The sequence below is a fragment of the Haemaphysalis longicornis genome, unplaced genomic scaffold, assembly GCF_048455015.1.
Source record: "Haemaphysalis longicornis isolate Haplotype H1 unplaced genomic scaffold, Haemaphysalis longicornis Haplotype H1 scaffold_2, whole genome shotgun sequence".
In the NCBI taxonomy this organism is placed as follows: domain Eukaryota; kingdom Metazoa; phylum Arthropoda; class Arachnida; order Ixodida; family Ixodidae; genus Haemaphysalis; species Haemaphysalis longicornis.
This window is the reverse complement of record NW_027526295.1, coordinates 241309868-241327771: the sequence shown is the minus strand read 5'-3', so window position 1 is coordinate 241327771 and position 17904 is coordinate 241309868. Positions and strand designations below refer to the sequence as shown.

The 17904-nt window shown below is 46.7% G+C and overlaps 1 protein-coding gene across 1 annotated transcript in view; it reads left to right on the top strand.

Annotated features, from left to right (window-relative positions):
* The window catches only part of LOC144168577 (multiple C2 and transmembrane domain-containing protein 1-like), a 29203-nt gene extending 14492 nt beyond the window's left edge, over positions 1-14711 (top strand). The window contains exons 10-14 of the mRNA XM_077697531.1: positions 4890-5060; positions 6829-6932; positions 9480-9589; positions 10796-10902; positions 14514-14711. Of these exons, the coding sequence (XP_077553657.1) occupies positions 4890-5060; positions 6829-6932; positions 9480-9589; positions 10796-10902; positions 14514-14618 (597 nt within the window). The 3' untranslated portion in view covers positions 14619-14711. The remainder of the gene's footprint in view (positions 1-4889; positions 5061-6828; positions 6933-9479; positions 9590-10795; positions 10903-14513) is intronic.
* The last annotated feature ends 3193 nt before the right edge of the window (positions 14712-17904 follow it).

The following is a 17904-nucleotide window of genomic DNA, read 5'->3' as shown; positions in this document are numbered from 1 at the left end:
AAGCCCATAGTCTTTCTTGGGCTACTTCAAACTAGAAATTTTGGTCTGTCTGTATGTCTGTCTATCTATCTGTCTCAAGGGCGTCCGCAGAACTTTTTGCAAGGGGGGGCATCCATTAGCGGGAAGGAGGGGGGGGGGTACGGTTGGATAGCACCAAAAAGGCGCTATTTGTAGTTACACAAAGCAAAAACAGCGAATTAGAACCAGACTTGGAGGATATACATTGGATTTTATTACCGAACAAAGAAATAAAGTTAATAAAGAAAATGCGAAGAGTTACTGTCACTTTGTAAAGAGTGGCCAGTCTCGCTGCGTGAGGGTTCTCGACTCACGCCAAATGATCACCAGCACACAGCACAATACATTCACATACATAGAACTGCACTCCGTCAATCTTCCTTGAATAGCAGCTGCAGGCGCCTCGGGTTTTTCTGGCCAAATTGCGAGATGACATGTGTGATGAAGTCTGTTGAAATGACTCTCACAATAAAGATACTACTGGCCTCCCTGACTTTCAATGCAGTACATGCACAAGCGTTTTGAGGGGCTGATTTATAGGTTTTGTTTCTGGGCTTGGGTTGTGCGGACATTTCGCAATTTCGAAGGAAAGGGTGTACAAGGTGATGGGATGGCATGGGAGAATGTTACGCTGCTCTCCCTACTAGGTGTAGCGATGAAGATTTTTTGCTAGATATAGCTGCAACTTTGTCCGAAAACTGAAGTTCTTGCGGTAAGGCTGCATAAATCTAGAGTTTTGAAGAAAAAAAAAGAAAAAACGTCAAACCTTTCAGAATTGTTCGCTACCTTCAATAGCCCAGGTAGCCTGTTTCACTGCCGTCACATGACCGGCAATGTTAGTCAGTGTCTAAAGTGCAATGTTGACAGCAGTCCTGAAGGGCGTTCCATACGGATACGCAGGACCTGAGTGTGCTAATCATTTGTGTAGCGTGGATTGTTGTGCTAGTTGGTTCACGTACATAATTTTAAAAAAAAACACTGCGCTAAAGGACGGGACAAAGCAGAGAACGTCGGTGTCGTTCTCTCCTTTCTTCTGTCCTTCAGGGCAAAGTTATTTTATTATGGGCCAACCAAGCTGTGCAGCTTTTTTGTAGTGCATAAAAATATCCGAATTTCCAAGGGGGGGCAGTTGCCCCCCCTTCCGGACGCCCATGATCTGTCTGTCTTTGATGGCCAAAGTGGAACAAAATCCGCGCAATAGTCTTATATACTGACGGCCAAATGTAAACGTCTTAGTCCGGTTTTAATGTTGGCACTTGTCAACATAGTCGAACAAAAACAAGACATTACACAAATATAAAGCAGATAGTCAATGCATAAGTAATATTTGCGGTGTTCCTTTATAAAAAAATTCATAGATGCTTGAATTTTGCAAAATGAAATACTACATCCCCTGTAGAACAAAAATCACTCCGCCGTCGCCTGCTGTCATCCGCGCCACTATAGCTTCTTGCAGCATTTTTTGAAATCAAGCGGTAACAGTTACGAAAGGTTCCACCATATAGGTTCCATGGTCTGCTTGGAACGCACGTGGAGTAGAGCAACGTGGTTGTATAAACGATGAAATAGGGCACCACGATTCACGCGCGTGTCCGCCATACGGCTGCGCTGGCATCGAGGCACCCGGCTTGTTGCAGACCAACGCGGTAAATTTAAATTGACTTGAGCAAACCTTTAGCGTGTTTACCTTAAGAGGAGGGCTACGGAAGAACAACAGCATGAGCGGTGAGCGAAAAAGCGAAGGGAGGCGAAGGGAGGAGCAGATACGCGGCCAGTTTTTTATGAACTTTTTCTATGCGCTGAAATTGTTGGTCTACGCTCGGTCGGTCGCCGGAGATGATCTGGCACCATATCAGTTGCGCCGTACGGTCAGTCTGTATTCGCATCTGCAAAAGACATTGCTCTCTTTGTGTGTTTCTCCCACTCTCAGGTACATAGGATGTCATTAACCCTCGCACAGAAAAAATGGTAGTTTGCGTTCTGACCAATACGCCAACAGAGTGGGGTGAAAGCTTTACAAATCACATGATCATCCTAGTCACTAACGGATCATCTATATCGAGGCTACATAAAGTAGGTTCCAGGAGAGACATTACCTTCGCAACATTTTCCTGCTTGCAGTGTTTTTCTTTTTTGTGGGATCGCATTTCAAAATAGCAATCTATTCGTGCAAAAACTAACCATTATGTAGAGACTCCTGAGTAGGAACTATCGGCTAGAGCCTAGGCAACATTTCCAGCGACCGAACATACACTTCGACGTAAGCTTGCCTTCAAGGCGCTAAGGTCTTTCATTGGGGCCTTTTATAAAAAGCATTTGATTAGTGAAAGATCCCTGGGGTAATTTTATTAAATATCCCATGGCTCATGTCTACCTACGAAGCTCATCGTGTCACGAGTTACGACGGACAGACAGACGTACAGACAGATTTTGGGGGGAGTCACTTCAGAATACTTAAGTATAAAAAAAATAGATTTCAGTTTTAATCATGGCAATTGTAGCCGTACCTTACAAACTATTCCTCAGCCGGTCTGTTGCGAATGTACGTGCTCCATATAACTTGCGCCGAAACAGCTTCTGGTGTTTTAATTTACGGTATCTTTCAGTTCAATCCACGTGCTGTTGTTGCAAGCCTAGTCTTAGTGGAATGCCTTTTTATTAACACCAAAGTGTTTTATTCCCGGATACACGAAGATTTCGCTGACGTCATATCCATCGCGGAAGTGACGCCAGTACAACGAAGCAAGCGGCCTGTAAAGGGTGCACCCCTGCACACAGGGTCTTCTTGTGGGGAAGCAACCTTTAGTACTAAATGGTACCTTATACTCAGGGTTCTTCCTTTTTGGGGTTTTACATTTCAACACGAAAGTGTTTTATGCCGCGACACCCCAAGATTTCACTGACGTCATATCCGTCACGAAAATGACGCCAGTACACCTTTGCCGAAGCGACCCGCCAGCAGGACGTCGCTCGCCAAGCACATCCACAAGACAGCCACCGACCCGAAAATTATGCTCAGCTGCAGATTTCGATGCCCACTTCACTTTCGTGTTTTACTGATTCCTATGGCAGATGAATCAACCACAGTTTTTTTTTTTTTTGAAGCAGTGTGTGTTGGAGCCTCATATGCTACCTGTCCACTTGGAGTCGTGGTCCGCGCACCACACTTCTCCCAAGAATGCGGTATGAGCTTGAAGCAGCACCGCTGGGTTTGGTGGACAACCCTGATGTGTTCAAGCTATCTGTCATTCCAACGGACGCTGTGCTAAGGTGTACCGATGGGTACATTCAGCCGTGTGTAACCTGACAGGGGAAGTGAGAAGATCCGCAACAAAGAGAACACTACACTTATTGAAGAGCAACCAGAAGATGTGTTGCTTTCAAATCTTTGTAACGGAAGATTTCGCTCTATGACTTAATGGACTGTGAGCAAAGGAGTCGGCTCATATTGCATGCATCGTCTGATAATCGGCGAAGTGTATTATAGCGGGAGGGTGACTGGGGCTATGCTTTCGCTAATTCCTCCAGGAGCTTTCGCTCCTGAAACACGAGCTTCAAATTGTGTTTATAACGACACTACTCGTAGCGGCAACCGCTCAGGGTTAGGCGTTTACCATTGAAATTTACGATTTCGCATATCAGACAAAGGAGCTGAACGCATCGATTTGTAAAAAAACATACGTTCGTACACCTCATGGTCAGCAAAACTTGGATTTACCTAGTTTACGTGAGTGTAATGCCGACCAGATCAATATCGCCCAGGTTGGAAGTTGCGAAGAATTTTGAGGCGTCTGAACGTGCTCAATTTGGCTGAATAGAACGGGAGCGAAATATGTCGGCGATAAAACCCAAAATTACGCAAAGCAATGCAGCTGAGTGGATCCGATTTGGTGATTGCACCGAGTAACACAGTTTGACCCCCCCCCCCCCCCCCCCGCCCCCCCTTCCCCGCTTTAGTCAAATGGTTGTACGCTGTCGCGATAGCTCATTTCGGAAGAAATGACAACCCATTGTCCCGTTCAAGATTGCACTTTCATCCCTCAAATTAAGGCGAGCAGAGAGAGTCTGTTCAGAAAAGTATTGTGAGAAAGGCTTCAACTTAGCCAGGCACATTTTTTAAAGAAGTTTGCTTAGTATTTATTTAGGCACAGGCCCTACGTCGTCCCTGATCTCTTAATATATGTACCGTAACAATGGCACAATCAGGATTTAACTTCGATCGGGGAATCCGGTGAGGCGGAGGAGGTTCCCCCACAATAAAAAAGACGAATTGAACGACGTATTTAACTCTTAAAATACAAAAAAGTCAAGAAAGTTAAAGAAAAACCATTGAATCCAGTGGGCGCTGTCTACACGATCTCGCAGTTCTTTTCTAATTTTTTTCTTTCTGCAGGGGCATTGAAAAATAGCTCCATGATCGTCATACTGGGAGCAGACGCCAAAGCCCCGTAAGCTCACGCATCGCTTGCATTGCGTTAAGCTTAGGCGGCTTCAACGCCTGCTCTCATTCAGATGATCACACGCTAGCCCGGACGCGGAAATTTCGGTATGGGGGGGGGGGGGGGGGGGAAGGGTTGGGCGGGAAGGTTTGGGGCCACTGCTGTTCTACGGATATCCCAAACCACCCGCCTTCTTTACTCGTTGCGGTCGTTAGCTAAAGCCATACCAAAAAAAAACAAAATGAAATGTAAAAACGGCGCATGGCATCGTGAAGGCCAGAAAGCTAGTCATTACGATGCAGAACCAGGGGACTAGTATAATTTAAATTATTCAAGTGGTCGGCACCATGAAACTCTATGGTGGGCACTAAGGGAGGGTCCCCGAATCTATTCCGCACTGTTTTTTTTTTTTTTTCGACTTGCGCGATTCAGGTGTTCGTGTGCCTGACCCTGCATGGCGAGCCCTACATGGTGCCCTGGATCGGCGCGCTGTTCTTTTTGGCCGAGCCGTTCTTCTACTGCGGCGTCGGCGATGACGACGAGGTACGCGCAGGGGGCTGGATTTATCGCGCGTCGTTCGCTCATGGCACTGTATCGTGTATGGTGCCTTTGAGGTGCTCCCTGAGGCTGAACTTTGTTAAAATTCACTGTACCATGCACATTTTCCCGCGCGTGTGGTGAAAAATACTCCAAGCTCCCCAAAATAAAGAAAACAAAGGTCGTTTTTTTTTTTCTCGTTTCACGTACAAAGCGCCATGTATCATCAAGCATGGTGCCGTATACAAATAAAGCAAAGCTTAGCGGATCCCCACACGTTGTTGTAGCGCCACATTTTGGCGTTAAGTAAACAAAAAAGGAAAAACTGTCCACTCTTGTAAAGTACGAATCGTATAGAGCAATGTATCTAATGACCGTTGCGACTCGTGGCGCGTGATTGATGATGGCCTCGGTTGCGGTGGAGCGAGGCAATCACCGGGGTCAAGTAGGACGAAAAAGGAATGACCCTATACATCATTCCGCGGGATTCAAGTCTCGGTTAACAGGGGCCTGCGCTCCTGGTGCACGGGATTAAATAAGCACGTTCGGTTACATCCTAGCTTCCCCTTTCTGTCAGAACGTTCGTACACTTAGGCAGAGTCCTTCAATGCTTTACATTGAAGGACTCTGACTTGGGCTAGCAAAATACGCTTTCCGTGCCAAAATTGCATCACCTGCGAGGTGGAGGCTTCTTAGAAAAAAAAATCTTGTAAACTCATGATGTCGGGGCACCACATTCATGCATTGTACATTCGCTTTTTGCAGACCCTCGAAGAAACGGCAGATGACGACGACAGTGGCGTGAGTCGACTTTTTTCCGGCGTTTTCTTTCTTTTTTTTTATTTTCGAAATATGAGGCTACTTCAGCTGTGGAACGTTACCGGCGGGTATGTCTGGGCTCTATAGAATGCGGGCACTGCTGATATCTCTCGTCTCTGTTCGTAAGCTACACGCTCAGAAGCACTTGAAACGATGCCTGTTCTGGAAACGACGTTAATTATACATTCCCTGTGGTGAATGTCGCGGTATAGAACGCTCCCAATGTTTACACGAACGATGGCGAATGTGGTGTTACATTCGCGAACGTGACACGAAAAAATGGCAGCATCTCCACTCGGTGGATGATGGCGAGGGTGCGGAGTACGGGGACTCGAAATGACATCCAAGTTGCGCCCCGAGTGACATCCGATTTGCGCCCTGACCGTCGTTCGATTTGAGCCGTGAGTTGCACGTTGATTATTCCCTAAATGAAACGGCAACTCGCGGCTCAAATCGAATTTCGCTTGATGGTGGTGTGCGCACGGATGGACGCGGACGGACATTGTGCGGTCCTAAGGCACTCCGCACCGTTACAGGCGAGGGAGCAAGCCATTTGACTCTCGGGTATTATCTCATGGTCGTAGCCCAATGGGTGAGACCACTGACACTACCTCTGTCTGGTCTACCAGACACAGGCTCGAATCCTGCCGGTGCCTGTGTGATTTTTTTGCAATTGTAAATGCTATGCGCACGGTCGCGGACGGACATTGTGCGGCCCTAAGATACTCCGCACCTAATAGCGTCCACTTACACATACATTGTTTGTTCAGACTGCCCCCGATAGGAGATATTAAGGCAAGCAGATGAACTCGACACGAACATGGGTGCAGTCGTGAGAGCACACGAAGAAGCGGGGAAAAAATAGACACTTTGCACCAGCTTTCGCCAGCACAGCTGTATCCACGCAGTGAATAACTTCGGAACTCTGAGAGTATTGTGTTATACATATACGTTGGCGGCGAACTTTCCCAGTGGCCGAATGCCGGTCAGGGCGTTCGTTTCGTCTTGGTCGCAGTCGAAGGAGTCGCTGAAGTCGAAGCTGCGGCGGCTGCAGTCAATGGCGGCGACCATGCAGAACGCCATGGGCGCGGTTGCATCGTACGCCGAACGAGCCCACAAGTACGTGCATGCCACTTCTGCTTTTCAATGTGTCGTCCGGCAATGCCACGGTTTGGGCCAAGGGAGAAATGCTTCTCGACGCTATATAGGCAACCCAAATTTGCGATTAGTATTCGGAGCATATCCGTGTGAAAATAAAAATTTTAAGCATTCCCTTTTTTTTTTTTTTCATTGCTTGCTAAATTGGGAGAAAGTGCTTAAACCGAGAAAAAGCTCTAATTGTGCTTTCTTATCGACGTGAACAGATGGCGTCTAATATATGATTAGAGAGAGAGAGAGAATCAACTTTACTGAGCTCGAAAATTCGATGGAACCGCTTCGGCGCAGAGTGTCGGTGCATGTTCTATGAGGCACAATTTTAGCTAACGTCTAAGACAAGTACCAGGCATAAAACAGCTCTGTTTGAACATGGCTATCAGCAACATACAACCCAGACCTCCGTTCATATTATTTCGTTTATTTGGGGTCCAGCACGCTAGGTAGAAGCTTCGAGTTATCGGGGCATATTTTGCGCAGATAACATGACAATTAGGCCGTAATAGTTTGTTGTATCAGTTAATATATATGAAAATTAGGCCGTAATAGGTTGTTGTGTCAAGTAACTCAAAGAATTGAGCTAGAGAAGCTGTGCAGCCGGCGCCACGCAGCCATATGCCTGTCAGCTTGTTAATGGCGCATTAACATAAATTAGGTCACATTACACTTTAGGGCATTCCCTATATATGTTTCCACATAGTTGTACCCTTTACTGCTGCAGCCGCAGCTAAACACGGCTATACGGTAGCTTTTCGCGGGATACCGATCGTGCTTCAGACGCGGAGAACGTCGATTACACAGCTTTTCCGAACGGTGTCTATAGCGACCCGTACGATCGTTACTTTTCGGGTTTAACGGTACCATTTAAAAACGACGTGAGACCCCACATTTCCCTATTTTATTACTGGCTGAGTGAGTTTACATGCACAGTGACCATTATGTGGGAATAAGCATCTGCAATGGTCATCAACTGCGGCCCCTTGAAATTCGCGCCCGAATTGCTACAGTTTTAGCAGTGTTTTTAGTGCTGGCTACAGTTCTAATTGGCGCGTATCAAAGTTCTCCAAGGTGCGCAGGCTGCTTCCTGCGCTCCGGCTGCTTCCGGGTGTAACGCTTCTAACTGCGCGGAGAACACGCGTTCTCCTCCATAACAGCCAGTATTTCCGCGTGGCACAGTTTTCTTGTAGTAGAATGGCCGTCTGGGCGAATTGGTCGAGCGTCATGATTCGAAAAAACAATGAGAAACAACAAAGGCTTAGGCAAAGATGGACACAAGACAAGCACTGTGTCCCCCTTTATCTTTGCCTTCGTATTTTTGAGCTGTTCCTTTTTCTTTACGTAGAGCGTTTTCAGGCTAGTAATCGGGCATTTCGGGGCGGGGGGCGGCGATCAAAGCCTCACTCTTTCCCCCTCCTCCAAAGCACCAGCGTATGCCACACCCTGACAATCCACACCTCAACTCGGAGGAGAGGAATGGAGGATTTGCGGGAAACCAAAAGGGACGTCATGTGTCCAATCCGTTACTGTCATTGGTCAGCCAAACCACATACTAGACAATACCGTCACGCTACGGTGCCAAAGTCGACTCTGGAGCTCACCTGTGATTGGTCAAAATAAGAATGAATGTTATGGAACCCAGCAAAGATGTAATATCAAAGCTTTACCAGACAGCGACGTCGGCCTCGGTGTACAGGACGTGAAACCCCAAAGTCCAGCCCACGATGATGGAAGAGGGAAGACACGCCACAGCAGAGAGGCTTGTTCGCTTTTCACTTTGGCAACGCTCCCAACTTTCTGTCAGATTGTTATACATTTTAAAGCGGAAACATTATTTAACTGTACCGGTCGTAAATCCGGCTTCGTCGTGACTGACAGACAGCTCACGAAATGACCGATGGCTCAAAGAATTAAAAAATACGAGCGAAATAATGCTGGAATTGTACCAAATTTCTCAAGGAATTAAGCTTCTGCAAAGAAAGTAGAGTTGAGAAGAAAACTGCGCAAATTGTCTTTGGGATGCAACCCGGCGCAGTCGGAATAGGGGACGAGCAGGCATCTTTGGCACCACCGCATCTCGCTGACGTGAGTTGACTAAAGGTGGAGCGAGTGAATGTACCGCGGCCTTCTACTAAGAAACGTGTAATAGAGACATGCACACTTAGGCCTGCATGAGTCATCTGAACATTCTACAGAAGTAGCCATTCGGGGAGTAGCAAAGCACACTTCCGCTCAATGTCCCCTTTCTTGGCGATGCGAACACGGGTATGTACCGAATCATAGTTACAAGGCGAAGAAAAAAAAACGAAAAGCTTGATAGATATGTTCGGCAATTAAGCACTAATTCATGATAACGAAAGGACACGGTCGGTAATTGGACACTAATACATCCTGAGGAGTTCTTAGTCGTCTGCGCAGTATTTTTCTAACCGGGAAGAGTTTTCTCCCGATCTCAGCACAGTGTAAATGCATTTTGTTTTCGTCTTCCAATATTTCCCCGTCCTTTCGGCGCAGCGTGCTGGTGTTCACGGACCCTTTCGTGTCGAAAATGTTCCTCTTCATGCTAATCGGCTCCGGCTGCTTGGCCTACATTGTTCCGGCTCGCTACTGGATTCTCATGCTGGGTGAGAGGCATGCATGCCGCAAACGCTTTTATAAAAAATAAATACATTTTTTAGGTTCAATTCTATCAATTAAATGCGCAGCAACAGCTTTGATGCTGGCGCCCACAAAAACGCTCGAAAATGAACAGTTTAGGTTCAATAATTGGCAAGACAATTTACGCCTGCTAGTGGACCTTCCTTTCTTTCTGTAGTACAATGAATACATACATACATAATAATTCATGCTGCAACAACAAAAACCATACATTTATATACACAAAAAAATTCATGCAAGTATACAGGGCAGAGAGAGAGAGAGAGAGAGAGAGAGAGAGAGAGAGAGAGAGAGAGAGAGAGAGAGAGAGAGAGAGAGAGAGAGAGAGAGAGAGAGAGAGAGAGAGAGAGAGATAATCGTTTACTCGAGCAAACGGTGGTGGTACAGGTTAGTCATTCCACTTCGGGGATGTGTGAACTGATCAGATGGAGCGAGTTAAGGATTACCAGAGGCTTAAGAGGGCCAAATGATATGAAGAGGTGGCATAAAAAAACATTATTCCCTTGTGGTTTTCAAAAAAACGGTGAGGCAGACTTCAAGATGGAGTTATGGGCAACCAATTTTCCCACCAATACAGAAAGCTTTATGGCGTGTGACCTATAAACAAGCAGCGTTCCTAGCTGTGGCAGTCGTGAGTAAAGGGAAAGCCCGACTCTCGAGGCAAATGATGACGGGAGCTTCTACACCTACTTGAATACAGCTTCAGATATACAAAAACCGTGCCCAAACGACGGACATTTCACTACCTAATACATCGAACTTGCGGGATAAAACCACACTTGTCATTGAAGGGTGCGCTAGAGTTTTATACGTAGAAACATACCTAGACCTTTTTTATTCACTGGCTAAAAGTCAGTAAACTACAAAACTCTTGGTGTTTTTTTTTTTGACCGAGTTCAGGGAAGGCTCTGGGTAGGTTTTGAAGGAACGGAGGAGTGTGTGACGTGCGCTCATCAGAATAAAGCTAACCCACAGGCCTTCAGAAAGCCGTAAAGCATGCCTCCAAAATTTGGTCTTTAACACGACTGGAGGCACTCATTTCGCCGGCACATGTGCATTTATTTTGCGAGCGTGCGCAATGCGGTCCCGTGTTTCCTTAAAAACAGATTGCACTGCACGGGCTGTTTTGCCTCTGGAAACTCGATTTTGCTTTACGACGTATATCTACGCAGGCCTCAGGTTATTCATCCGGGGATTCCTCAAAAGGACCGGTGTGATCAAGGATCGAGGCAACGACCTCCGGAACCTTTTCCAAAGGACGCCGGACAACTTCGAATTGGTAATCAGACCAAGTTACCTTTTCTATATCTATGTGCGTTCGTGCGTGCGTGTGCATGTGCGGGTGGGTGGGCGTCGTGCACGGGTGTGTGGCGTGCCCCTCACATCCACTGGGCACTTCAACTGCTTCAGAGAAGAGACGGACGAAGGAACAAACAGAGCGCGGGAAACCAAAGGAGCCTCGCGCCACTTAATACTGTTACCTTGAAATGGCAGGACAAGCCATGATAAGTATTATGAGCAAACATTAACATTGAACTGGTTAATGACGAAAGCAAATTATGATCACTGCGTCTTGGCTAAATGGGCCCAAGAGGCTGAACAACGTTTTTTAGCGGAAATATCGTTGCATATCGTAGCTTTTTTTGGTTTCTGTTCAACACTAAACGGCGGCTTGTTTCTTATGAATAAATCATTAAAGATGGCATTTCTCTCCCGTTTTCCTTAAAATTTTTGTGACGTTAAAGAGCACGTCACAAGGTGCGCAGAGTGAGCTGGGTTCCTGTCTTGACTTTGCCTGGGTGCCAACATACCACCACGGCGCCAAAAAAAGACAATATTTTAGCGCGAGAGCGTTAGGGGCCCCAGCACGCAAAATCGCGTCTGTAGTTTCTGAAGCGTGCCAACCAAGGTCCTATAGCGAAAGACAGCATGGCGCCCTAAACATAGCTTTGCTAGGAAATGTCGTTTCGTTGAAGCGTGAAGCTTCTCTGAATCAAAGCCACAGAAGAAAATCATGCACCCCTCCGTCTAACGACGACGATGGTTGAACGCGAAGCTTTCTCGTGTTGGATTCTTTGGTTGGCCAGTCCCCCACACTGCGTGTATGTGCTACTTTGGAGCTATGCACCACTTTTCTACAATACCCACAGCAACTCTCGGTGTGCATTCCGTAGACTTATCTTTTAGGTTTGGGGTGTACGGCGCGAATCGCTACCTTCTACTTGACGTTCAGTGAGCAATTTTTTGGGTAGGTGCCGGTTTGAGGTGTTAAACCCCAAGATGTGACGTTAGGTCTAAAGTCCTAAACCTCAATAAGAAATTAGGCCTAACGTCTTGCGGCTCACTGCACGCAGAGCAACGCCGTTCTTCTCGTGACGTATTGTTTGGTTGTTATCTGAGTTTTCCAAACCGCTTCGGTCATGTCGAAATGGAGCTATCGGGTACACGCCGGCTTCATACACGCCGGCTTCATAGCGAGAGGAGCCCAGGTTCGATTCCGGCCACGGGAAGCGTTTTTTTTTTTCTTCTTCTTTAATTTCACCTCCAATCACCCATCAGAGACAGATGGCTTTCCTGCAGGGCGTATTGGCGTAAGGCGTCAGTGAGAGCAGTAAAGCTTCGATTTAGAAAACCAACTAACCCTCTGCCGAAACGACAACAATGGCAGAACGCGATGTTTTCCGAACTCAAGTCCAACACCAAACGAACCAACCCAGAAACAAGTGGACGTACCCTATTTATCTATGATTATTAATATGACGCGAGTTCTGCCTTATGTGTATGGTAAGGTTGTGTGATGTAGGTCCGCTCGCTACTGACACGGGCATTTCATGGCTTTCCCTGAAGTTCAACCATCGCCGTCGTTATACGGAAGGGTGCATTTTCCGTCTACTTTTTTGCGTCCATGCAACCCCTCCAAATCCCAACTGTTTCGACCGGGCCGAAATGGCGCAGTCGGATAGACGTCGGCTTCATAACGCGAGGGATCCAGGTTCGATTCCGATCCCGTGAAGCATTTTAGTTTTTATTCACGTCACCCCCGATCATCATCGTCGTCAGAGAAGCTTGGCTTTCCTGCAGTGCATTCTGGGTGGACTAAGACGACATGAGTGAGAGGCTGAAAGCTTCGCTTTCATAAGAAGTGAAATGACGTTAAGACCCAAACTTCAAACAAATGCCTTACATAATAAGAATACAGATAGAGTCGCGACCCACCAACCACTTCCTCGCACGGCCCTGATGACGTCACATCGATTAGTTTGTGCGATGCGCAGCCGCCCGAAAGCAACTGGCAAAAAATACAGAATTGTACAATTGCAGCGGTGACTTTGGTTCCGTTACATGATATTACCGCTTGAATGCTAGCATGGAGTTAACATATTCATTACGTCGTTCTTATCTCCTGTTGAAGTTTTGCAGCGGGAAATTAGATATATTTTTAAAATTAAAGTTTTTTTCAACCCTGATGAAAACAGCGTCCTACGAGGTCGGAATGAAGTCGCGAGTTGTCAAAGTTTGATTCTGTGAACAAAATCAGTATGTGTAGCGTTCATGGCACCTTTATTATTTATTTATTCAAAATACCTTACAGGCCCGGGGGCATTGGGTAAAGGGGGCAAAAACAGCAGATAAACAAAAAATAACAAGAGAAGTTATACAAAAACTAGATATATAATACAGCAACATGTCAGTGAAACAAGAAAAAAAGAACATGATAACAGCTAGCAAGAGTGGCAAGACAATAAGAACAAGCAATAATAACATCTAGTGTGGTAGCCGCAACCGCAAAAAAATAGAAAGAAAAAGGAAAACATCATGGTGCTAACAGAAAGGAATGCCAGCATTCCTGTTTGGTGGTTTCACATGTAAAAATGCTTGTGCAGCTGATGGCGGAATGTTTCTGGGTTAGTCAGCGATACGATATTATCAGGCAGATCGTTCCACAACCGGATAGCACGTGGGAGAGCAGATGAATTGAAAGAGTTTGTGGTGCCGTAGATTCTGGTGAAACTGCGTTGATTAAATAATCTGCGTGATGTGGAAAGAGGGGTTACAGTGGATAATGGGGAGGGTCTGGCACGATTAATTTATTTGTGGAACATGCATAGAAGCGCGATTTGCCGTCGGATATGCAATGGTTCTAGTGAAAGATTATGTTATTAGGTGTTATTACATTATGCTATTATGTATTAGGTGGTACTGTTCACAAGCAAGCGCCACAAATGGATAATCTGTGCCCATAGTCGGTCGCCACTGAAGCTATTCGAACAGATTGAGCTAACTTGAGTATATTTCGCATATACTACACAGCTGTTCACCGCTGTGACAGTCAGATCCACGGTGGTGCAGTCTACGTGGTAGTCGCAGAGGCCTAGCTCCGTGTCGTCACTGCACGCAAATTGTTTCCACGCATCATGTGTTAAATCTCCCACTTCTGCACAATGACAGCCGGTATCCTGGCCCCCTTAAAATGTGGCGAATCATATCTCACTCTTCATACAAGCGCTCTACCTCTCCTCCTCCTTTTCCTCGTGAGCGGAAGGAATGCAGCGGGATCCCCCTCTTCCTGAACGACAATGATTCGGTGTCGTCCAGTCGCATCAGGAGGCGGGTCATGATCATTTCTCTCTTCAAGAAGGCGCCTCTTTCATTACGGGAGTAGCCACTTCAAGTGGCCACTTCAAGCCCCTGCAAGAGCCATTGTGCGTGTATGCGTGCGTTGTTATTGGCCTGTGTACGAATGAACCTGTCAGCTGCCGTCGCGTTCTATGTTCTTACAAACTTTTTTCGGAAGAACAATTAACTTTCATTTAACTTCGAATTTTTCGCCGATACTACGTAAAACCACCGCATCGCATACAGTACAGCTTCCATTCCGTTCTCTCGCAGTCCCGGTACAGTGTTCCACTGCCGTCCTCTGACACCATCCCGCGAGGCACCTTCGCGGCGAAGCCCACCTTCTCCCTTCGTTCTCTGCGGCGCCTTTTCAAGTGACCCCCCGGGCTTGTGGAGGCTGGACCGCCGTCACCGCGCGCTGGCCGACGACGACACATGCTGCCCCAAGTGCACCTGCGCGCGATGGTCTACTTCTAACGCGTACTGCTAATTTTTTGCGTTGCTTTCTTTTTTTAACGAAATAAAACGTGCTTACTTGCGTTGTACATTAGCGGCGTCGAGCACAGGCGTCGTCTCCATTTTATTGGGTAGCGCCGGCTGTGGAGACAGGCGGCTGATGTCGGCAAATCATGGCGGCGGTAATGTTTCCGCAGAGGAACGAAGCGCATGGTCGAACCGTTCGGTCGTAGATCACAGATTGCTTTATGTAAAGGCATTTTTTTTGTGAACTGTGCTCAGTGCAGAAGCTCGGGGCAGAGCCTAACTTGTCGTGGTAGCTTGACGTGTTCCGGCTATGCAGTGTGAGATAGCACCTATCATAGTTCATGCGAAAGAATTAAATGGCCCGTTAAGCAAAAACAGAGTGATGGCTTCGAAAATTGTCGATGGGGCAAAGAAACAATACCGGGTGCATTCGAGTATGGTATTCGAACCCAAAGGTTGCGGAATGCGAGTCAAACACAAATCCGAGCGACAGCACGGCCGATACTTGACCCTAGCTAACAAAAGACGAACGTAGACAATGCATTGCGGCTTTCGGCATAACAGAAGTATCAAAGCATGCTTACGCTAAAGCCTCTCAGTCAAAGGGGAAACGATCATGGTGGCGGTAATGAGGGGACACTGGGCACGTTTAAATGTTTGTGCTACCTCTGTTGCGGTATATTCCGAAGCGCCTACCACCTTAGCGGCAGCTGTGAAACGTGATCGCCCATCGAAGTACGCCTCCAAAGAAAAAAAACGTCAAAATGCAGTACTACGGGCAAAGAGGCGGGCGCTCGCAGCAGCTAAAATCACTACCATCTAATAACAGCGCAACCGTTACGGATGTAGACGTCGCAACAGAAGATGAAAATAACGACGGCCCCACTTTTATACATATAGCTAGGGTCTTATAGTTTGAAATGAAATGTAGTTACTTCGCACTGACACATGATACCAGTCTTAACCTTCCCCGAATTTGTTTACTTCGCCGGCGCGAAATTAACATTAAAGCCGCAGCGTAACAGTAAAGGTATAGGAGCACTTGTCCGAGACCAGCATTAGTGTTAGCAAAGGGTCGGTCGAGTGAATTCAATTGAACGCAAATATGTCGCGCAGTCAGAATTGCACTGCAAGCACAGATCACACCGTCTGTCATTTTTTTCTTTGCACTTGTTCAAAACGTTTTGTCAACGTCCGACTGGCATACCAACTTCTGGGATCATTGAGCCCATTCTCAGCCAATGAAATGGCCCCTCCGAAGCTTCAGACCTAGTCTTGCGAAACCTGGTTCCGATCTATGACAAAATCACCGAAACAGGTCCATCCTGGAGTCATTCCTGGATTTCGCCAGGAACACGGACCTTTAAGGGCGGCTGTGAACCCCGATCCGTTCCTCTTCCAGGTCTCTGCATTTGTCATACTAAAAAACCTTCATAGTCATCATCAGGCACTCATATAGTTAACGTCACTTTTGGGGGCTAATTTTAAAAGTCGTGGTGGTGTTGAATATATTAGGTTTTTATGGCGTAATTCACACTCTATCGCAGTGTTTACTTGCGCTAAACACTCTCCGAGTCTTATGACCTTGATAAAACAAATACGCGGCTTCGCTGTCTGATCTACTGCGTGGCACCACGCAGAAAACCAAGGCTGTGTTGGTTATGGGCGTAGATGCAGGGGCATGAAAGTTGCATTGCCGTTTGCATCAGCAGAAATTTCTGGCGTTGCTTCGAGGCTCTCTTTCGCTTGGCTGATTGGATCCTGAACGAGGCGCATGGCCAGCTTCACCCTCGCAAGAAGCTTGCCTCGCACCATGCCTTTTACGCCGTTGCCGCCTTCACAAGCTGAACAGCATCATTTTTGGAAACGCACAAACTTCGATCAAACCTACTTGAAAATGACATAAGAAAAATGTAGGATAAAGACTGCACTGGAGTACCATTTTCCGAAGAACTGCGTATTCTTCCTTGTCACTTTGGCCTTCAGCCGTCGTGAAAACGAAGACCTGCCTTAAAGCTTGCTTCGCCTCGGGCGTAGTCTGCGTGTGGTGAGGTATCCTTTACAGAAAAAAAAAAATTGCCTACATGTCGCACATGGTCAAGAAGTCAATGCAGTTCTTTTGTTAAGGATGCTATAATTGTAGATTTATCAGAACCGAGGTGGGTAAATTCTAATGAGTAAGTATTAAACGGCCCATTGAGGGAACAAGCCAGCTCTTGTGGCAGCGAACAGCTCTTTAACCCACGTGACTGCGAATTGTTCCACGCGAGTGCTAGTTCGCATCAAGACGCAATAAAAAGACCGCGCTGGTAGACACGCCTGGGTGTACATAGAGCCCCGTGGAAAGCTGGCAGTGCGCCTGCTGCCACTGTTCAACGCAGTTACAAGTCACCGCTGGCCTAATCCAGCGGCGCGGCAGTGACGGCAGGTCACTTTGCGTGGCCGTAGTACACTCGCGAATATCGCCCAAACGATTCGGGCCTGCAGTCAACATGCAAACGAAGAGACTAAAATATAACCTATACCAGTTAAGTCGCAAAACTGAAAATACAGACAGCAGAATAACTGGAAAACGTTACTCGCGCAGCAAAACTCCAAGGAGCACTCATCGGCGTTCGATTGTACAATAATGTTTTAGTATTTACAACTCACAGGTGCTTAAGTGTCTCGGATATTTTAATGCTGACATTTGTTTGCGCATTGAGGAAAGAAATATTCGAGATAAGAATCGACTGGTTTTAAGGATCTGCGTTAATGTAGCTCCGTGAAAAAAAGTCCCAGAGGCTAAAGGCACACCTACGTGATTACGATGATTATTCAAGAAAAATGTGTTATGCTGTAAGTTTGGTAGCTTTAGCTTTAAAACGAAGGAAAACATTTCGAGCGCGGGCATGTGCCTTGTGTTCATATGTAGGTATTGTATTGGGGCAGATAACCCTCCACTTATGCTAGTAAGGTACTAACATTGCCATTTTGGTCAATCCCCCCTGTGTGCATGTGCCATGTATTTCTGCGCCCTTTCACTGTCGGGAGAGCGTCCCCGAACCGGGCTTCCTCGCCTCCGTCATGTGAGGTAGCGTAGTGAAGAGCGGCCAGCAAAAGTTGCTTCCTTGGTGATGACGACAAGAAACCGCAAACCTAACTGGTTTACTGCATGGCAATAGATGAGCCGAAGCAATAC